Source organism: Lynx rufus, unplaced genomic scaffold (genome assembly GCF_022079265.1).
Source record: "Lynx rufus isolate CCGP_SWC_20201006 ecotype Redwood Valley unplaced genomic scaffold, mLynRuf1.p SCAF_2, whole genome shotgun sequence".
NCBI lineage: Eukaryota > Metazoa > Chordata > Mammalia > Carnivora > Felidae > Lynx > Lynx rufus.
The window spans coordinates 123591247-123613432 of record NW_025814834.1 but is presented as its reverse complement, the minus strand read 5'-3'; the positions used below and the strand labels follow the sequence as shown (position 1 = coordinate 123613432).

At 49.6% G+C, this 22186-nt stretch overlaps 1 protein-coding gene across 1 annotated transcript in view; it reads left to right on the top strand.

Annotated features, from left to right (window-relative positions):
* Window positions 1-22186, top strand: part of VANGL1 (VANGL planar cell polarity protein 1) — a 50623-nt gene that overhangs the window by 4586 nt on the left and 23851 nt on the right. The window contains exons 2-4 of the mRNA XM_047084365.1: window positions 4206-4409; window positions 11118-11250; window positions 15361-15968. Coding sequence (XP_046940321.1) covers window positions 4339-4409; window positions 11118-11250; window positions 15361-15968 — 812 coding nt within the window. The 5' untranslated portion in view covers window positions 4206-4338. The remainder of the gene's footprint in view (window positions 1-4205; window positions 4410-11117; window positions 11251-15360; window positions 15969-22186) is intronic.

Here is a 22186-nt window from a genome sequence, read left to right as displayed (position 1 = left end):
GTTTCAGGAGCTGAACAGACAGTAATGAATGTGGTCCCTGCCCTGGTGGTGCTTACAGTCTCCACTGGAGCCAGACATTAAGTAATCGTGCAATGTATGATTAGAAATTGTGACATAAAGGAAAAGTATAGGATTCTGTGAAGGGGCCTCATGTAGACTGGAGGGTCCCGAAGGGCCTCTTGAAAGAAGCAGTATTTATTTATTTTTGAATTTTTTTTTCATGTTTGTTTTTGGAGAGAGAGAGCGTGAGCAGGGGAGGAGCGGAGAAAGAGGGGGGCAGAGGATCCAAAGCGGGCTCTGTGCTGACAGCAGAGAGCCGGATGGGGGACTCGAACTCACAGTCTGTGAGGTCATGACCTGAGCCAAAGTTGGAGAGCCTGGTGCCTTGAAGGGCCTGGAGCTGGAGAAGGAAGAGTGCAGCCTGGGAGGTGGGCAGGGCCCACACACAAAATGAAGGATTTTGGTTTATGCCAACTGTCTTGGGACACCATGGACTGGTTTCAAGCAGAGAAATGACCTCCACATTGTGATATGAAAGATCACTCTGGGTGCTGTGCACCTGCCAGTGTGGGTCATCTCTGGGGCCAGGATGATAGAGGGACAGTTCCAGATTCCAGGATCCATATTTATACTTTTTTTTTTTTAAGTTTATTGTTTTGAGAGAGAGAGAGCACACAGGCGCGTGCACAGATGTGCAAGTGGAGGAGGGGCAGAGAGAGAGAGGGAGACAGAGAATCCCAAGCAGGCTCTGCACTGTCAGCATGGAGCCTGATGCAGGGCTCGATCCCATGAACTGTGAGATCATGACCTGCGCTGAAACCAAGAGTCTGACGCTTAACTGACTGAGCCACCCAGACACCCCTATGTTTACACGTTTATATGACTGTCCTATTCAGGCCAGTGTAGCAGCCTGTCAGTTTATTACCCCAGGAACCGGATTCCTTTTCATTACTTTATTATTTTCCTGATAAGGCATCCCTCTGACCTTATTTGAATCCTGCTACTTTCTTGTGCATAGAGGCGAACTGTCTCCGAAACATAGCATTGCAGTTTATATAAGCTTCGCCATGGGTGTTCCTGTGGGCTATATCGAAGCTCTTTCGTTGGCCCTTAAAATGAGTCCACCCGGGATTTTGTCCGTTTGCCTGCTGTTGCTCGTGCTTAATCCTTACTCAGATCTTGGACAAGAGTACATCGCTGAAATAGAGACAGCATGGTTTAGGAGAAAGGGCCCGAGCTCTGTGTAGACTGGATTCTGTGGGGAGACCTGCAGGCTTCGTAATACACGAGCCCTCTGTCCGCAGAGCCTGGGGGAAGTGGGTGGCTGAGCACCAGGAGAGTGACGGAGGCTCCTGAGGACTGACGTCAGCACTTAGTGACAGCAGGATGTGTGCGAGTCACAGGAAAGAGACTGTCAGAAGTGGCACCGGGCTGGACTGTACCCCCCCGGCAGAGGAAATTGGAAAGAGGTAGCCGAGTAGGAGATGTGCCCTGGGGATTCTTTCAGTATTTGTTGAGTACCTACCACGTTCAGAGTATCTTGGTGTAGGCAAATCATAGCTCCTGACTCCAAGGAGCTTATGCGAGAATAAATCCGTGGACAAAGAAGAAGAAAGGGCGAGTTTTGAGACTGAAGGGATAACCCGATGGGGGGAGAGGGAAGGCGCGTTGGAGAAATGGTAGCACCAGTACCATCAAGTCAGAAGCTGACGGGCAACAGAGAGCTCTGGGACGACAGGCCGGGGGCCGTGTGCGTGTGCTGTTGTCTCTGCTGTGTCCCAGCAGCGCTTACCGGGGTCTCCTGTGGCTGCTTGCTAACTGCAGAGGTAGATGAATGCAGAAATGGGGTCAGAAGGTCTAGGGAAAGGAGGACGAGGCTGTGACCTTTGGGTTTGGCCCACTTAGAGCTAGTTCAGTGGAGTGTCGAGGGAGGAGGATTGGGGTGACCGTCGAGAGGGAGGGAGTGGCAGCAGATACAGACCACCCCTTTGATGAGTACAGGCAGGACTTGTGGGAGAACGTGGACGTGGGTGCCGGTAGTCAGGTAAAGCCCTTCCCCAGAGGGCACTCGGGAGCCCAGGATTTCCTTTGAGGGACGTGCCTGGAGTTGTCCTAATAGATGGCCGTAGGTTTTAATGAGGACTTGGAATGACATCCTTGCGCGGAGGGAGGAGGGGAATGAAGCCTGGGTTGCCATGTGCCTTCCACAGGGAGCCTGGTTTAATGTTCTCACCAACCTTAGGAGGAGCTCATGTGAAGTGGCCTCATTTTATGGGCGGTGGGTGAAGTGGCTCAGAGATGTCATGACTGGGAAGCATGAACAGGACCAGCCCAGGTCTCAGGGCCTGGGTCACCTGCCTCTGAGACAGGCCAGCAGCATTTAGCCAGAATTAGCTAATTAGCTCCTGGTACTGAGAGGTTTAGTAATTTGAGGTTTCATAACCAATAAGGGAGTAAAGCCTGGGATTGGAAGCCAGCTCCCGATACCGTATCTGTTTCCATTTTCAGATCACCCCTGGGAGAACAGTGGCTGGCTGATTTATCCCAGTTTGACAGATGAGGAAACTGAGGCCGACTTCAAGGCAAGCGGCCCCTCCCAGGGCGTCCTGGACAGTGAAGAGGTCTGGCTAGAACCCATGTCCCCCCACTGCTCACTTTGGGCTCTTGATGGCAGAGGAGAAATGATGAGTCTGGACACCCAGGCCCAGGGAGGTTCGCCCAGGGTCACAGCCCCTGGAAGTGAACGTGCCTCACTTAGAGCGAATGCTGAGGGCAGACGCATCCTAAGCAATGTTTGAGGCTGAGGGCCTCTAGGTTTACAGGTTGTTGGCAGGGTCATTGTGGGGGGCGGGGAGGGCATTGGCATTTGCAGCTCCTTTGTTTTCTCTCCACACTTATCTCACTGGCTTTGTTTGCACTGGAAGGAGGGGCCCTGAATGGGCGGAGACCAGCTCTGGGGTGAGGGATACAGGGGCAGACAGACTTGTGGTTCTCAGGCTTCTAGAAGTCAAGGTTGAGCATGTGGGGCTCAGGAATGTACTTGGAAATGTTTCCCATTTATTTCTATTGCAATGCAATATCTAATGAATTTGGGGAAACACCCAGGAGCCGGCAACAAATAAATCACCTACTTCCATTTTCTGATGTTCCCTCTTAATCATCTTTACATAAGCCTTTTATATGATTGTAACTGTAACCCAGATTCAGGATGTATCTATAATCCTGTAGTGTGCCTTTTATTTATTTATTTATTTTTTTATTAAAAAAAATTTTTTTTTACATCTATTTATTTTTGAGACAGAGGGAGAGAGAGCGCGAGCAAGGGAGGGGCAGAGAGAGAGAGGGAGACACAGAATCCGAAGCAGGCTCCAAGCTCTGAGCTGTCTGCACAGAGCCTGACATGGGGCTCAAACCCACGAACTGTGAGATTGTAACCTGAGCTGAAGTTGGACGCTTAACCAGCTGAACCACCCAGGTGCCCCTGTAGTCTGCCTTTTAAATTTACCATTATATTGTAAAACTTTCCATACTTTGTAATTATTTTAAACAGCTCTATGATTTTTCTTTGGGTGGATGAATCATGTTTTCCTTACCTATTCCTCTGTTTTGGGGGCATTTAGATGATTTCTCACTTTCCACTGTTACAGACGATACAGTAGTAGTTTTTCTTTAAAAAAAAAAAAAAAAATTCGTTCCCTAGGATAAATTCTCAGGTGTTTGGATTCCTGGATTAAAGAGACAAAAAACTTTTTCTCTCTTTTCTTTCTTTCTTTTTTTTTTTTCATTTGTTTTCAGCAACTGCAAGCAACATCCCTTAAAAGCTGCTTCCCTGTGTATTGTTCTTGGGACCAGCAAACTGGCAGTGGGGGCTGGGCACTGTCTAGGCTGTGGGATGGGAAGTCACTTCCTCCAGCCTGAACCCATGCAGCGAGGCTGTGGCCAGGAAATGGCCAAGGGCCAGGTCTCTCCCGGCTCTGGTTTGCCTGCTGCTGTGGAAGGGGTTTGGCCTGCCCCGCACCTGCCTCCCAGACACCCGGGGAAGCTCATTGCTGCCTGGGCGGTGCATTTAACACTCAGACACTTCTTCCTTGCTCACTCTGTTCCGTAACAGAGACCCCAGAGGAGGTGGTTGCCGTCATTTATCTTCCAAGATCTTTGGGTTGCCTTTGACAGTAAATCTCTTTTTTTCTCTCCACTTTTCCTAGAATTTGTTCCTGTTGAAGAGCGGCTCCTGGATCTCCAGACCCTTTGCAGTCTTAGGAGGCGAGTAGGTGAAATTCCCTACCTCTGAGGAGAAACACTGCCCGCTCCTTCATCAAGACCAAGCTCCCCATTGCTATGGATACCGAATCCACATACTCTGGATATTCTTACTATTCAAGTCATTCGAAAAAATCTCACAGACAAGGGTATGTAAGCTCTGGGTTGTTCCACATTTCCTTCTGGGAACCCTGGCAGGTGGGTCCAGATTTCAAGACTCACTTTTCAAATGGCAAAGCCAGGTTGCAGGGCTGCTGATGGCTGGAGGTTCAGCCCTCGGTGCGTGAGAAGCTGCTGGACGTTAAGGGCATTTAATTCGCGTGGGGGGTAACTATACCACCAATGTATATTTTACAGCTGCCATTACAGTTGACCACCTTAAGTGTTCACAACTGATTTTAAATTAAAGTTTCTCCCTGCAGTGGAAATGTTTTTCATTTCTAAGTGCTTCTCATAGATGACAGTTCTCCCAAAGCTTTACCGAGAATGTAAATGAAAGTTAAAAAAAAAAAAAAAGTGTTAATTTGTTGCTTTTTACCCAAAGCTGCTGACTCATTGTCCACTAGGCATTTGCTGTGAGGTTAATGCAGGAGGTGGTGGGATTGGCTGGTGCCATCTCTCTCTCTGACTAGTTTTCCCAGTGAACAGGCCCAGGTTATGAAAAAAACGCCATCCGAGGTGATGGGGCCCTGTTGCCCTCCTCTGTGCAAAGTGCACAGGTCTGCACTGGTGTTCCTAGAGCCTGCGGTATTCCAGACCTGCAGAATGTTTGGTGAGGAAAGGAACAAGGGAAGGTAGGAAGGAAGAAAGGAAGGAAGGGAGGGAGGGAGGGAGGGAGGGAGGGGTGCTACTGTAACTGGTTAAGAATACAGATGGTAAAGTTGTAGTGCTATGTGCTGCCTCTTACTTAGACTCATCACCTGTGAAATGGGTATAGCAGAACCCTACTTACAGGGCTAGTGAGAGGATTAAATTAGATTGTGCATGTAAAGTGTTTAACACAGCACTAGGTGGGAGGTCACTATCCCGTGGCCGTATCAATGCTGTTAATGGCCTTGGCATGTCAGCATTACATTCAAAGGTCCCAACTGGCCACAGCCCAGAGGTCCAGCTGTGGTCACAGCCCAGTGTGGGCTGGGAACGGTAGTGGAGGTGGTGTTTCCCTGACCAAGCAGTTCCTCATACAAGCAGCTGAATGCAGAGTGGGATTTTGTTTTGTAAAACGGCAGTAAGATGTGTCTGTCTAATTGACTTACTCGTTTGTGAGCCCATTTGGATTTACACAGGCAGCGGGAGGTCTGGGAGGATATTCTCCAAGCTGCCCGCAGCGGTCACCCACAGGAAAGGGTCCAGACACGAGATGGTGACTGATGGCAGTTTTGTTTACGCTTTATCTTTCTGTACCCATTCAGTCTTCCCTAAGGGTGTGTTTCGTAATTAAGAATATGAACGGAATGAAAGAATATAAGACAAAAATCTCCGAAGATTGTTTAATGACCCGAGACAATGTTTATGAATCTGTGTTATAAAAAAACAGGAGTCAAAACTTTGCACGTTACAATAGTTACATATTCTTTATGAGAAAATGAATGGTAACATTGACGATGCTTGTCCTGTTTCTGAGTATAGGGTTATTAAGATTTTGATTGTTGTTGTTGTTTTTGAAACCTCCATTATTTTCTAAATGTTCATGTGTTGGTCTTTTAATCCTAAAAATGTGGGGCAGGGATGTGAATGAGCTTGCCCCAGACCCTGGGTAAGCCTTTCTGGCAGCATGTGGAACAGAAGCCTGCTGAGTGAGGCTTCAAGTACCATAGATGAGCCCAGATCCCGAGAAAGTCAGAAACCCTCTGGTGATCAGAGATTCATCACAAATTTCAGCCGCTGGGTACATGTACCAGATGAGTTCTAAAACACCAGAAACAGCTGTTTGGAAACATCAGATCTTTGGCTCTAACTGGAGAAAGCCATTCCCTTGTCAGTGTGCCAAGCTTCCCTTTTCCACATGGTGGTGACAGAAGTAGGAATTTGGGGTTCTGTTGGTGCTTGGAGATAATTCGGGGAAGACGTGTTCTGAGTAGGAACCAACTCTGGCCTCCCCTGCCTGTATGTGTGTCCCAACTGTCACACTTCAAGGCCCCAGGCTGTGCTCTGCTGTTTCCTCCAGCCTTTCAGGGGCCCCCCAGAAATTGATACAGCAGTGCTCTCGTGGTGACTTTAAGAGACAATAACTTCCAATTAAAACAGCCTGCGGAATTCTTAGTGCCTTTTTGGACCCATGCGGAAAGTCCTTGGCGAATGATAGGACAAGCTGAGACTTTTAATAAAGCAATCAAGGAATGTTCCTGAATACCTATTTAGAAAAGCTCTGGGTGAAGGGATGGGGAAAAACAGCACCCACATGCAGTGAGTTCTCTGAGAGCCCTGGAGGGTGTGGTAACTGACGATGGGACCGAGCCTGTAGTCTGTGGATGGTGGATGCCAGGGAGTTCTTTGTCCGGGCGTAAAGAATATTAAGTGGTAATAATACCCCTCACTGGCGCATAAGCAGGCCCTAGACCCAGCCAAGGGTATTGTGTCCCCCAGGAGTGTCCCCGTGAAGGCTGCTCAGGGATTTGTCAGAAATTTGAATGAAAAGTAGGAAAGGGGAGGGACCTTGGTTTTTGGTAATTTTAGTAGGCCCCTAACTCAGGAATAATGAAGTGTACCAAACTTGATATGCCCAGTGACTCGGCGATCATCTTTGGGGGACTGGCTGGGTTCCAAACAGATGACAAGTGACTCCTTTTTAACAAAGAGGTCAGTGGTCTGGTTTTGTGATGTCTGCTGTCTCCAGGGGGTGTCCAGTTAACTTGCTGGGAAAATGGTGCGGACTTCAGCCGACCTTGCCTTACCTTTTGCGTTCCTGGAGTTACATGCTACAGCTATAACAGTGATGCTAATGAACCTTTGGCAGGTACCTGCTAGGACCCTCAGGCTAGGACCCTCGTGTGCTGAAGTGCATTGTTCAAAAGAGGGCTGCCTGAGTGGTGAGGGAACTGGTGCTTTTGTTCCCAGGCCGCCCCAGAGTCGGTTTGCCAGGTGCCCAGCCCTCCCACCCAACTCCATGCTGACCGGAAGCGGCCAGCCAGCCCCGCAGTCAGCAGAGAAAGGACAGGTAGTGGGTGGTGGTAGAGAAGGAAAGGGAGGAGTGACTGGTGGGGCCGGCTTTCCCCAAATAGAAATAGACCAACAACAGACACAGAGCTGAATAGTCTTCCCAGGAAATGCCGACTGTGGTGGGAACGGAACAGGAATTGATGGGGGTTCTGGCTGGAGCAAGGGCGTTTTACAGCAGCCCCCAAGGGCTCAGCTCTAGAGCCGCCTGGGTAGATGCGTTTGCACACACATACACACACGCAGGTACAGACACGTGCTGGGGCCTCCTGCGTGCTGTCGCTGGCTTCTCCACCCTCTCGCCCGCACGCACACGGGACAGTTGCACTGATCTGGACTCTGATGGGCAGATGCTGCATAGAGACCGACTCACAGGTAAAGACACCAGTTCCTGTGACTGACACAGCTGCCCGGCACACCGGTGATCCACACCACTGAGGCGGAGCCGGAGACCCTCCCTGGCGTGCATGCCTTTGTCACAGCCCTCTTGTGGCGTGGTGGCCTTACCCAGCCCCCTGCTTCAGTCTCCTGTTTCCACTCTTAGATCCCGCAAACAGCGGGGAGCCCTCTCCCGGAGTGCACTCGACACGGCATTTGGAGCCGTAGAGATGGACATGTGAGCACCCACTGTAGTGAGGCGGCCATCCTGCGGCTCGAAGCTCTGCACCCTGGACAGCACCGAATGGCAGTAATTTTGTTGGACTTCTCCATTTAGGACTGGCTCTGACACCTTCCCGGAGTGGTAACTCACAACCGGTGATTTTTGTAAAAGCCGTGTGACCACAGGCACCGGCCCAGTGTTGACGGACCCCGCTGCTGATGCTGTGTCCTGACGCAACGCACGCTGGCCTGAGCCTTGTCCCCAGCCTCATCCGCTTAACGCTATTTTAATAAAGAAGCCACGCTACGCCACAACATTGCGCGGCCAGGCGTTACACTCACAGCTCCCTTATTGAGCCCCTGTTGTATACAGGCATGTCACAAACAGCCAGGCTGCCAGGCAGTCACCCCCAACAACCCTCCTCCCCAGAGCATTTGGGGGGAAGCACCTTGCGGCAAGTTTCCCCGGACCGCCCGCATCTTAATCAAGGGGGGGGGGCGGGGGGGGGGGTGCTGGTGACAAATGCAGATTCCCATTGTCTGCCTGCCAGAATTCCCTAGGGGTGGGGCCAGCGAATGTACCTAAATCCCATCCTGGTGCAGGTGTGGGAAGCACTGGTTTAGGGTATCTGGCTCTGGGGGATGAGAAACCTTCCCGGGGTTATCAGATAGTAGGCTCCTGTCTGGTTTACCTCGGATGTCGCCAGGGGAATGGTTAGGCTGTCACTTCTCCTTTGGGTGCTGCGGGGCCCTTTAAGAGCCGCGGGGGGTGGAGGTGGTCAGGTTGATGGCTGGCCCTAGAGAGGCTGTTTCCATCCCTGGGTGCCTCCCCACTTGCTTTCTGCCTTGGCAACGTTCAGGCTCAGCACTTGGCACTCAGTGAAAGAATTTTGATTTCCAGTGGAATTTGTGCTGTCACAGGATTTGACCCCTGGGACTAGTGAATAGATAGACGGGTTGGGGGAGCATGTGACTTGGCTGACGGTGGAAAGAGTGATGGATGGGAAAGCAGTTGGGGATGGTGGAAACACAGGGTGGAAGGGGAGGCTCCTGGGTCTGGCCGATGGAGGCCCTGGGGAGCGGGGGTTCTAGGCTTCGTCCACACTCTTCATCCTGAAGACTGCGCAGGCACGTGGGAAGGCTCTCCCAACTTGTTTTTTGTTTCGCACACTGGGTCCTTTTGAAGTGAGTGTCTTCGGTAGCCCAGAGCGTGGGGCCCATCGCTTCGTGCTGTCCAAGTTCACAGTGCCTTTGTGGCCGTCAGAAGTAGCTCCACAGGCAGATTTCATGGCTCTGGTAGTTCATCCAACAGAGGGTGTCAGGATGAGCATTAGGAATGTTCGTGCCACCAGATCTGCAGATCAGCACAGCGTAGCGGGTATGAGACGCGGTGGTGGGAGCAGACCTGGGTTCACATCCTGCTCTGCCGCTCACTACGACTTTGGGAAGTCAGTTAACCTCCATGACCCTCAGTTTCCTCATCTGTAAAACAGGGACAAGGCCACCAGCCTCAGACAGTCACTGTTAGGATTGAATGAAGTTAATGAATTGAAGCACACCGTGAGGTGCTCTCTAACTCGGAGTGGGAGTGGAATGATTGGCACTGATGGATGCATCTCTAGGTAAACAGATTCTCTGCTGTTGCCCTCGTTACCTGGTTAAAAATAAAACACCCAAGTTGACCAGAGCACGTGTATTTCTAGACTCTAATTTAGCAATAGATTGGGATGATAAGTTATGCTCTAGCAGTTGGAGATGCTGTCACTGAGAACTTCTGGGACCAAGAAAGCCTCCCTGCTCTTTGAAGGAAATAACCAATGATTATCCTAGGGAGGTACTGATAAGGTAGGAGTTTGCCCCCAGGAAGTCTGCATGTGATTTTGTTTGGTAAATGGTAGGTTAACAGGACACTGTGGAGAAGGAGTTGGATTGTGTATTAATAGCTCCTTTTATATCTCCTTCTTTGAGGCCCCTGTACTGAAATCTGCATACATTATCTGTGGGGTATGATCATTATCCCCATGTCAATAGATAAGGAAACTGAGGTTTTCAGAAGTTAAATAATTTGTGCAAATCGAATAGGGGCAGACCTGAGATCTGACTGATGTCCCCAGAGTCTATGTGTGCAGTGCTCTGCCCTGCCTGGGGGGCCCTGGGAAAGAGGGCAAGTGTTTGAGGGAGGACCGATGTCAAGGAGGCCCTATAAGACCGGAGGTTGAGGGAGCTTACTCTTGGCCACCGAGGGGCTCCTTTGGGGGGGGGCTCCTGAACTGAGTGTTCACAGACGGGGGTGGGAGTCCCAGTTTCCGTAGGTGGTTAATGGCCAGGTTGTGACCACACTCAGCTTCACACAGTAGTTGATCCCTGTTGTAATTTCAACATTGACCCGAGGCAGGGTGCTCTCACGGTTGCCCTGGAAGACCACCCAGGAAGTGCATCTGGGGTAAAATGAGGCAGCAGCCTGTTTTCCGTAGGAAGCCTGAACATACACACACATAGACAGTTGCACCCCTTGGTGTCATTTGTACTAGCTTTTTGTGTTCCTCTGGGTCCTTTGGACTCAGCCAGAGGCTACGGGAATGACTTTCAGTTTGAATTTCTAGGAATGAGAAGTAAATGCTTCTCTGTGCTGGTTTAGAATTTCCTTTCTTCTTGTGTTATGCAAAGGTGTAGGGTGACAGTGTGTCCCAGATTTTTTTGGACAGACCAAAGTGTAAACATTTTGCAGTGTTGCCCCCACAAGAAAGTCCTAGAAAATGAATTTAGGCAGATTGTAAGCAAATCAAGTCAGCTACAGAAATTCTAAAATTCACAGTGTGAGGCTTTGAAAAGGTGTATTTTCAATTCCACTGTTGAGGGTGGAGTGACAGTCTCTGTTTTGGGTCTTTGGATGGCAGGAGGAAAATACTAAGTTGGGAGTAAAAATGAGCTTATTCCTTGTAGGTGGGTGGCGTGGGTGGGTATTGGCTGCGTGTGTGTGTATATGTGTGTGTGTAGAATTTTTCTAAGCTCAAAATCAAATCTGCAATGTATTTTGATGAGAAGTGATTCACGTGGTATAAACGTGCTAGCTGATGATCAGTCATTTTTGTTTTTTTCAGGGAGAGAAATAGAGAGAGACACAAATCACCCCGGAATAAAGATGGCAGAGGGTCAGAAAAATCTGTCACCATTCAAGCTCCCACTGGAGAGCCCCTGTTGGCAAACGATTCCACTCGGACAGAGGAAGTTCAGGTAAGGATCAAAGGCAGTCTGTAAGCACACTGCCACTGGATCAAGACTCTTTTCAGTAAATGTTTTCCTAAGTCTTGTTGCAGTAGGTTCTCTTGGGTTTTTATCTTTATTTTTCTAGCATGATAATTAGTTTATCTATGTCTTGTGGTTTCTTGTTGGTCTAAGGACAGCCTGTCCTGCCATTGGCTGCCTTGGGGATTGTTCTCAAATGCGATTGGTTGGCCTGCTTTGACTATGGTGTTGAAAAGAAGCCAGCCGGGCTGATGACAGGGCAGAGAAAGGGAAAGTTACAGGCTGTCGTCTCCAGAGACTCGTTCCAAAGTGGAACAGTACGGGAGGGAAGGAAATGTCCTCTCTAGCAGCCCTGAGTGGCATGGTGAAGAAGAGGTTCAGAGAGCCCAGACTGGCCGCTAAGAGATATATGAAATAAATCGGGGGCTGGACACTTAGATGCCCGGTAGGAAAACCTGGAAGAATGAAATAGGCCCTCAGTCACAGAGAAGGGACACACACATATCAGGCAGGCTGGGGGCTGAGCAGCAAACTGTGGGGCACCTCAGCGTCCGGACAGAGGCGTAGAGCGTTGGGGTCTGTGGCAAACTAGAGAATGCATTTCCTCTGTCAAAGGAGCAGCAGCTCCCCAGCTCTGGACACGTCTTACTGCTCAGGGGTGCAGGAATTCTGTGTTTCTGGGTGTACTGGTACTTAAGAAGAGCTGGAAATCAGGATTTTATGTGAAGTCACCCAGTTTTAAAATATTGGCAGTGTATTAAAAGACACCGTGTGGGTTCTTCTCTCTGGGTCCTGACTATCTGGCAGCCCGCCTGATTTAAATAAACATCTGAGCTGTACTCAGAAACACGCTTGCATACCTTCCACAGCTCTTGAAATATATGCACGTTCAGCCTTGGCCCCGAATAGATGTATGCTCACACCTGCAGCTGCACACATACGTGCATCTTTAAGCAGACAGAGGCGCTGAAATTGGGATTCCTCAGAGCACACGAGGTACTCTCAGAACCCAACGCTCAGCTGTGGGATGAAGGTGGAGTTTGGCCAGTGATGAGTAAATGTCGTCAGTAGGAACGTTGCACTATCTGCCACGGCTCTGGGAGGGCCAGAGGGGTGGCCTTGGCTGGCTGACCCTGAGATTGGACACCCTTGAAGTGCTGCAGGGCGGCAGTTTCCTTCCGCATGTGGATTCCGCAGTGCTGGCGGCCCGCTGGGAGGACATTTCTTCTTTGCCGCTTCTCTACACCTTGGAGCTCGCCGGGAAGCTGTTTGTGTTTACGCTAAGTTGATGTGATGGGAAAGGCCCTGACATGGGTTTTTGGAGGCGGTACTTCTCAGCAGCTCTGTGACCAAGGGCAGTCATGACCTTTGTGGGCCTCAGGCTCTTTAGATATCAGATTTAGAGGATCTTAGATCCTTTCTGTTCTAAGAACCCCAAGCTTCAGAGGACGCTTCGGACAGCTACGCTCTTTAGGCACAAGGTGTACATCCATTCAGGGGATTTAGTTAGAAACGCTGGCTAAACCATAGCAGCGTGGTGGTCAACAAAATGACCACGAGACACTAGGAATAATTACTTCCACACTGATTATCAACTGAATATTAGGCCCAGTACACAACATGGAATCCAGTATTTATGTTTCACTCTTTCTAGGTGTTATAAAGTAAGTTATTTTATGTAGGCTGTGAACTCACCTTATATTACAAGTTGTTGATTTTTTTTTAATGTTTGTTTATTTTTGAGAGAGAGAGAGAGACAGAGTGCGAGCAGGGGAGGGGCACAGAGAGAGGGAGACACAGAATCCAAAGCAGGCTCCAGGCCCTGAGCTGTCAGCACAGAGCCCAAGGCGGGACTCGAACTCACGAACCCGCAAGATCATGACCTGAGCCGAAGTCGGATGCTTAACCGGATGAGCTACCCAGGCTCCCCACAAGTTGTTGATTTTTGACGTTGTGGCTATTTTTTCCTCTATATCGGTGATTTTTTTTTCATTGTAGGAAATTTACCCACAGAAATGAACAGATTTCAAGTGTAGGGTTTGAGAATTTCAAACAGTTGAATAAACCCAGAGAACTTATACTATCGATACATACGTTTTTATTCCTCTACAAAGTTCTCATGTTCTCCCCAGTCAATTCCCGTCCCCACCCCCACCTCTCCAAGACAGACCCTATTTTGATTTCTACCGCCATAGATTAGTTTTGCCTGCTTTAGAATTTAATATAATTGGGATCGTACTCTTTTGTTTGAGACGTTTTTTAGTCAGCGTAATGATTTTGAGATTTACCAAGTTCTGGTGTGTTTTAGCAATTCATCCTTTTTTATTTTCGCTGAGTAGTATTCTGTCATCTGAATATACTACAGTTTGTTACCCATCCTTCTGGTGATAGATAGACATTTGAGGTGTGCCATTTGGGGCTACTGTGAATAAAGCTGTTAAGAACGTTCTGGCACGGGTCTTCTTGCGGATGTGTATTTTCATTGATTTTGGATAAAACCGTGGGAGTGGCATTGTTGGATCATACAGTTCAGCATATAGTGAAATTTGTATGACACTACCAGACCCGTTTTCAAGAGTGCTTGGACCATTCGGTACTTCCCTCAGACATGTGTGAGAGAGTCTTGGTGGCTTTTGGCTGTTGTCCTAGAGAGTTTGTGGTATGGGATACTTGTAACCTTCCAAGTCGAAGACCTGTTTGTTCATCGGTCAAGACCATTGCCACCGCCCACCAGTCCTTGTCATAGCCTATCTGTTCATAGATCGTGATTCTGATCATTTCTAGATCTAAGGTTCTTGTTCAGTTATGAGATCCCAATTCTTGCTGATTCAGCTGTCAACTTAAACCAGATTTTTCAAAGTTGGTGTCTTACGCATGAATTTCACCCAGCTTGTCCCTACATCAGACTGTTTTCTCCAAGTTAAATCATGTACACAAATCTCTGAGGCAAAAACCTCTTTGGAACCCCTGTGGCTTTTCATTGCCTTTGTAGTGAAGTCAGGTTTGCTTGCCAGCGAAATAGCAGAATTGTTTGAAAATCTTAACAAGTGGATCTTGGTAAAGGAAGAGACTGCTTGCTCCAACTGGAAGCTACCTCAGACTTTAAAAAGAGAGAGGAAAGCACAAAAGTCAGAGACACTGCAATAGTCTGGTAGTTCTGTACCAGTCTGTATTCCGTGTGTCAGTGAGAATGTGTGTTTAGGGAGGAAGTTTTTTGTTTTTTTTTTTTAATTTTTTTTTCAATGTTTATTTATTTTTGAGTGACAGAGACAGAGTGTGAGCAGGGGAGGGGCAGAGAGAGAAGGAGACGCAGAATCTGAAGCAGGCTCCAGGCTCTGAGCTGTCAGCACAGAGCCCGATGTGGGGCTTGAACTCACAAACCATGAGATCATGACCTGAGCCGAAGTCGGATACTTAACCGACTGAGCCACCCAGGCGTAGGGAGGAAGTTTTGAGTTGTCCTGGCCATCCGTACTTGAATTTGCTTAGGTTGCTCGCTGAGAAACATTGTCACGGAGTGCTTGACACTGATACTTCTTGAAGAAAAAAAAAAAATAGTTACAGGTTAGCTGTGATTTGTACATAGCAGTGAAGGTCGCTGGCTCTTCAGAGCTGCTGGGGGGTATTATAATACCTCACTTCCGGAAGTTGGACTTTGTCGGCCTTCGTAACCCAGCCATGAACTGAGGCGAGAACAGAGTTTTCTTATGTTACGGGTGAGCCCTCACATGTCAGTCTCACGGCGGGATTGCTTATTGGGCCAAAAAGCCTCTCCGGAGATTCCAGCACGGGGGATGATAATCAACATGATAAGAATGAATCCCCCAACAAACACACCAAAAGGGTAGACTGCGTTTTCTCTGTTTGGAAAGGTCAGTATATGACCCCCTTGGAAAAATGCCAGTGAAAACCGTTCAGGTCAAAACTTCCTGTATTTGAAGACTTAAGCCTCCGTTTTCTGGGATGCCCGTGGGTGTGGGCTGGTTCAGAGAGGAGGGCCCTCGGTGGGCGCCGCGTGTCCAAATGCTTGCTTCGTGGCTTTTACCAGTGACCTGCCACCTGTGGCTCTTCACGCTCCCTGTTTGTGTTCCCCGTCAGGATGACAACTGGGGAGAGACCACCACGGCCATCACAGGCACCTCAGAGCACAGCATATCACAGGAGGACATTGCCAGGATCAGCAAGGATATGGAAGACAGCGTGAGGCTGGATTGCAGGCGCTACCTGGGCCTCACCGTGGCCTCGGTCCTTGGACTGCTGGTGTTCCTCACCCCCATTGCCTTCATCCTGTTACCCCCCATCCTGTGGAGGGACGAGCTGGAGCCTTGTGGCACAATTTGTGAGGGACTCTTCATTTCCGTGGCGTTCAAACTCCTCATCCTGCTCATCGGGACCTGGGCGCTCTTCTTCCGCAAGCAGAGAGCTGACGTGCCGCGCGTCTTCGTGTTCCGTGCCCTTCTGTTGGTCCTCATCTTTTTTTTTGTGGTTTCCTATTGGCTGTTTTATGGGGTCCGCATTTTGGACTCTCGGGACCGCAACTACCAGGGTATCGTGCAGTACGCAGTGTCCCTCGTGGACGCCCTCCTCTTCATCCACTACCTGGCCATCGTCCTGCTGGAGCTGAGGCAGCTGCAGCCCATGTTCACACTGCAGGTGGTCCGCTCCACCGATGGCGAGTCCCGGTTCTACAGCCTGGGACACCTGAGGTAAGGGCTGCTGACTGACGTCTTTCTAGGAGGCCGCATGTGAGGGGTGAGGACAGGTGCCAGGACCAGAGTCTGACTCCTTCCCTGAGGTTCTGGGAAGACGTGTGTGTGTGCGTGTGTGTGTGTGTGTGTGTGGGTGTGTGGTGGGGGGGTGTCCCTGTCCGTGGACTTTCCTGACTGCCGGGTGGGGTGACACAAATGCTGCCTGTCATTCAGGCTGGAGTTTTGTTGGGCGAGCTCTCAAACATGGCAGCTCCCAACAGAGCTGGAGGAAGGATGCCTAGTGATGGCTGCTGGCCTTGCCCCTGAAATTGGCCTGTGGGCAGTGGACAGAGTGGCCAGCACCTCCAGGCTGCTCAGAATTGCTCATTGTTCCTTTATTTTCCACGCCCAGAGGCGTCCTGGTCTAGGCACTAAATTATACGGCCACCCTAGTGACCCTCCAGTAACGAATCAGGTGCAGGTTGGAGACCCTGAACTTGTGAGTTGAGTGTTTTGAAAATGTACGTATGTGGGACAAAGTTAGAAATACATTGAGATGTCATACTTTAAATCTGCGTATATAATCTACTTGGTGGTCAACTAAAAAAGCGATGGTCGTATTTTATCTCATTTATTTTTATTTATCCCAAGGTAAGCGCTTCGTGTAGATTGTCACGTTTAGCCCTCACAGAACCCTTTGCTATAGGTACTCTTCATCCCAGTTTTTTTTTTTTTAATTTTTTTTTTTAACGTTTATTTATTTTTGAGACAGAGAGAGACAGAACATGAACGGGGGAGGGTCAGAGAGAGGGAGACACAGAATCTGAAACAGGCTCCGGGCTCCAAGCTGTCAGCACAGAGCCCGACGCAGGGCTCAAACTCACAGACCGCGAGGTCATGACCTGAGCCGAAGTTGGCCGCTTAACCAACTGAGCCACCCAGGCGCCCCTCTTCATCCCAGTATTACAGATGAGGGGGATTAGGACACTTAAACAATGTGTAGAAACTAGTAACGGCTGGCCTTCGTTCGCAGTCACCTAGTTGTCGTGAAGCTGGGCCTAGGTTAATGCCCTCATCATGGTATGTCTCACTTTGTGTGTACGGGACTATTTGTCTGTTTTCTCCCACCAACTGAGGAAGGGGCTGAGGACAGGGGCCGTGTCTCCTTCTCATCGCACCCCCGGTGTCTGGCCCCGGAGCGTGGCATATAGCTGGCACTCACAGGGCTCCCGGTGAACGGATAGCCTGGGATGACCGACTTGGCCGTCTCGTCGGGCTCTCCTGCCTCCTCGGGCGATATATGTTGAGGTGTGTAACCTGCCTGGCACCTGGTGAGCCCTTAGTTAATTGTGGCCATTACGGCCTCTGATCGTGCAGCTGGCAAAGCGGCCAGTATCGGCAGGCGCACCTTAGTGGATCTCAGAACAATGGGCTTTGTCATAGTTCTGGCTGGGACACAGGAAGGTGGCCCAGCCCTGGTTTGCAGCTGGGCCAAACCGGCTCAGTGTTGGCACACACCCTCTTTCGTTCCTCTGGCTTCACCTGGGCCACCCCAGGCCTGGGCGGTAGGGGTGGGTGGGTTAACATTGGAAGCTGCTGCCATCCTGACCGGTCCTTGGAGGGAATTGATGTCTGAGTCACGCGCCCTGCACAGCAGAATCCTGTGTTTTGAGTCCTTCACAGATGCCCGTGGGGCTCTGAAGGCAAGTAAGCCGCTGCTGCTTGTTCATCTCTGCTTTCTTTTCCCCTGTTTTGCGGTGGAGAATGACCAGCAGACTTGCATTAGACACCTGTCAGGTGTGCAGCCCGGCACTGGGGCTCCTGATGCGCGATGGCTACCTTCAGGGCTCTGTTGCGATGCTCCTGGGGCCCACGGACCTTTCCCGGTTGTTCTCACCATGACCGACAGCTGCCCAGCCTCTCCCTGCCAACCCTGAAGCCACTAACCCCAGCCCCCAGGGAAACCCGAGCGTAGCACCTTGCCAGCGGCCCCAGGGGGGAGCGTACTGAGAGGCTGCCCTGGTCTTCCTGGTGGCTTCTCTCCGGGCCCTTTGTTTTCCTCCTCTTCCTGCCTTCAGTAAGGCCCTCTTTGTCCTCAGGTGGAGACCCTGCTTCTGGGGTGGAAAGGTGGCTGGGGAAGGGGAGACGCCTTTTCTACACGAATGCCTGGCCGCCCCCATGACAGCCGGTCTGTGCGAGCTGGAGCGGGCTTGGCACCTCTCCTGCTGGCACCGTGTGGGCTCAGTCACCCGCCGACTCTTGGGCTAAATCTGGTCTGCGCCCAGCGGTGGCCGGAAGAGTCACGGGGCCAGAAATAGAACTTCTAAACCCTTTCGTAAAGTGTGGAAACGGGAGGGGTGGGGGAACCAGAGAGACAAAGAGCGAGGCCGGGAATCAGATCAGCTGATGTGCGCGGCCCTTCTCCCTTCCCTTTATGTAAAGCCTTCCCCGTGGCAATGACCTGATGGGCTTAGGTGCAGGGCCACGGTGAGTTCTTAGTCCTTGTTTTGTCCTCAAAGATGATTTTCTTGAATCGACTGAGCTATTTTTGACAGTTGTCAAAAGAATGCCTGTTCTTTCGTTTCTCGAAGCAAATATGCTCCTCGTTAGCTCTCACAAAAGATACAGTGGCCCTGTTTGTTGGCAAGAATGGAATTATGGGCTTATTTGAAAACTTCCAGAAAAATAAAAGAATATTGTGGTATGAAGTGAGACATTGTCAATAGACTAAGATATTACTAACGTTTGTCCAGTGCCTTGGGGATGACAGGGGCTTTTTAGATGTCTGCTGTCATTTCCCTCTCTTGCCCTGCCAGGGTGGGGCAGGTGGTATGGGGCTGCCGCCCTTTACAGAGGAGAACCCAGGGAGCCTAGGTGGCTCAGTCGGTCTGACTCGGGTCATGATCTCATTGTTCGTGAGTTCGAGCCCCACATCAGGCTCTGTGCTGACAGCTCAGAGCCTGGAGCCTGCCTCACGTGTGTGTGTGTGTGTGTGTGTGTGTGTCTCTCTCTCTCTCTCTCTCTCTCTGCCCCTCCCCTGCTTGTGCGCTCGCTTGCGCTCGCTCTCTCTCTCAAAAATGAATAAACGTTAAAAAAAATTAGAGGGGAGCCCAAGCTGCACACAGATCAGGGACCTGTGTGCCCTCCTGGGGGTCCCACCCCTCCCCTGCAGCACCCTGGGTCTCAGCACATCTGCTTTGTAATTATGCATGCACACCTCCCTGGTCACCTCCTTGACCCCATTCTCACAATGAGCTGCTGACTTTTCCAGGATGTCACCAAATATTGGTAAGTTTTGATCTGACCACATTTGGGGAGAAATCCAGAAGAGAGACAAATGGCATTTGATTATCATAATTAATATATTTCTCAGTTTTGAGCTCTTTAAAGCCAAATACTGTGAATGTTGGAGCGTAGAAGCCAGTCGAATTGACTGAATCTGAGATGTAGGAGAGCAGTTTACAGTGAAACCCTAAGGTAACAATCACCTGGTCCCTACCATGTGCCGAGCTCCTTCTGCACTCCTAACAGAACTCATTTAATCTGAACAGTCCTGGGGGAGGCACCATCATCCTCATCTTCAGAGGAAGGAACTGAGGCACAGAAGAGTTAAGCTGGTTGTCTGCTTGTGATTGTGGGAGCCAGAGTTTGAGACCAGGCTGTCTGGTTCCAGAATGTTCTTAACCTTTGGATAGATGTGTCCATGTTCACATCACTGCTTTAAGAACACATGAACGAACTCATCAGCAATTTGGAGTTGCTCACCGTGGGCCAGGCTGGGTGCTGGCGATTTTTTTAAAATACGTGATTCTACTGAACTCTCAGCTGCAGGGCTGGAAAGGAGAGAATGCAGAGAGGATTGCCAGAGATGTCCGGCTTGCGCTCTGCAGCCATTCCGTAGCCCATTGGTTCTTTTTGTTCAGTCAGTCAGCACACAAAACCTGGGCCTTGAAACCATAGCGGTTCGCGGCCGACTCCCCCAGCCACCTCGGGCTCCCATTCTCAGAGTCTGCTTGTTCTTACTTTGCATATAGTTCTAACGTTTGCTTACCGACTTCTGTACCTCAAACAAGTCCACAAGTAACACATTTCAAGGGAGAGCTGCTATAGGGAGGCATGTGAACATCAAGGAAAAGTTGTAGCAGGGAGTCATCAGCAGAGAGACTGGAACCACAAAAGCAGGTAGAACTCTTGCCTGTTGACAGTGACCCGTGTTCTGTGAGATATTCATCTGGCTGAAGCTCCGTTGTACCTAATTCAGCGAGCAGGCTTTGACTGTGTGGGTTTCTAGGCATGCTTCATTCACTGACGTGGAGAGTATCTTATAAATTGGTGCCGACCCTGCACCTTTTTATCAAGGGTCTGGTTACTGACCATAGAATCACCTGTGCTTTAGAAAAAAGGATTCACAGATTGCTTTTCAAACAATGCAGGTTTATGGTCATGCATGATCGTAGCATTGCTGTGTTGAAAGGGGCGGTTGTGTCCCACCCCCAAAATTCATAGGTGGAAATGAGAAACATGTCACTGGAGAGTGGCGAAGAGACCATTTTTGTTATAAAGTGGCAAGGAACTTGGCTGAACTGTGTTCATGTTCTGGTGTTCTGTGGCAGGGAGAACTTGTGAATGATGGAATTGGATTTCTGGCTGAGGAATTTTTTTAATAGTTTTTTTTTTTAATGTTTATTTACTTAGCATGCATGCCAGTGTGTAAGCAGGGGAGGGCAGAGAGAGAGGGAGGGAGAGAGAGGATCCCAAGCAGACGCTGCACTGTCAGCGCAGAGCCTGACCAGGGGCTCGATCTCATGAACTATGAGATCATGACCTGAGCAGAAATGAAGAGTCAGGTGCTTCGACTGAGCCACCCAGGAGCCCCGATGTTTAGCTGAGAAATTTCTAAGCAAGGTGTTGAGGATGCAGCTTGGGTCCTCCTTAACTGCTTATAGTAAAATGTGACAAGGAGATGTGTTGCAGAAGGGAAAGGTCGTTAAGCAAAAGGGAATCCAAACTTGAAGGTTTGGAAAATTTTCAGCTTATCCATATAGCAAAAAATGATGAAGTGGATACTAAAGAGAACAACATCAAGGGTGTGGTCACACAACTGTTTGATGTTTTCTAAAGTTTGTTTGTTTATGAAATCTCTACACCCAATGTGGGGCTTGAACTCATGGCCCCGAGATCTAGAGTTGTGCGCTCTACCAACTGAGCCAGCCAAGCTCTGTTTGATTTAATCAGGATTTGATCAGCCATTCCAGCAGAAGCCAAGAATAAAGATGGGAAGATGGGTTTGTCCCAGTAGTAACACTGTCACCTGGGACTAACAGATACAGAGAAGGGGATGTAGAATGAAGAAAGGCTGAGAACATGTGTTATCCTCACGAATAGGGAGGAATGACCCCAAAGATGATCCAGAGATCATCGGGCTGCCACTCCCACTACAGGCCCCAGGGCCAGGTTCCTTTTTCATTGGCTTCAGAGGTTGGGTCCCCCACTTGGGGCCACTGCCGAGAGCTGCTTGGGCAGGGCCAGCCCTGAGCCCCGAGGACACCGTGTTGAACCAAAGAGGATTACCCTTAAGATCAAGATCTTAGGATCTAATGGAATTGGCCTTGCTAGGTTTTGGACTTGTCTGGGACCCATCAACCCTTTCCTCCAGTTTCTCCCTTTTGGAATGAGAATGCCTATCCTATCCCTATCTCATTAATATATTGGAAGCACATAAGTTGTCTGGTTCCACAGGTTCACAGCTGGAGTGGGATCTTTGCTTCACTGTAGGTTATACCTTGAGTCTCAGCACTTAGATGAGATTTTGCGCTTAGGGCTGGTGCCGGAATGAGTCAAGACCTTCTGGGCTGTTGGGATGGAATTGGCATATTTTGCATGGGAGAAGAACATCAATTTTAGGGGCCAGGGGTGGAATGTTATGGATTGAATTGTATCACCCAGAATTTATAGGTTGCAACTCTAAACCTTGTGTGGCTTTATTTAGAGATGGGGTATCTGAAGAAGTCATTAAGGTTCAGTGAGGTCATAGATCTGATAAAACGCATGCTCTTATAAGAAGAGACACCAGAGAGCTTGCGCACACACACACACACACACACACACACACACACACATATGCTCGCTCTCTCTCTCTCTCTCTCTCACCCCTGTGCTCACGGATCGAGGAACGGCCATGTGTAGATATCATGAGAAGGTTGTCATCTGTAAGCCAGGAAGAGGGTTCTCACCAG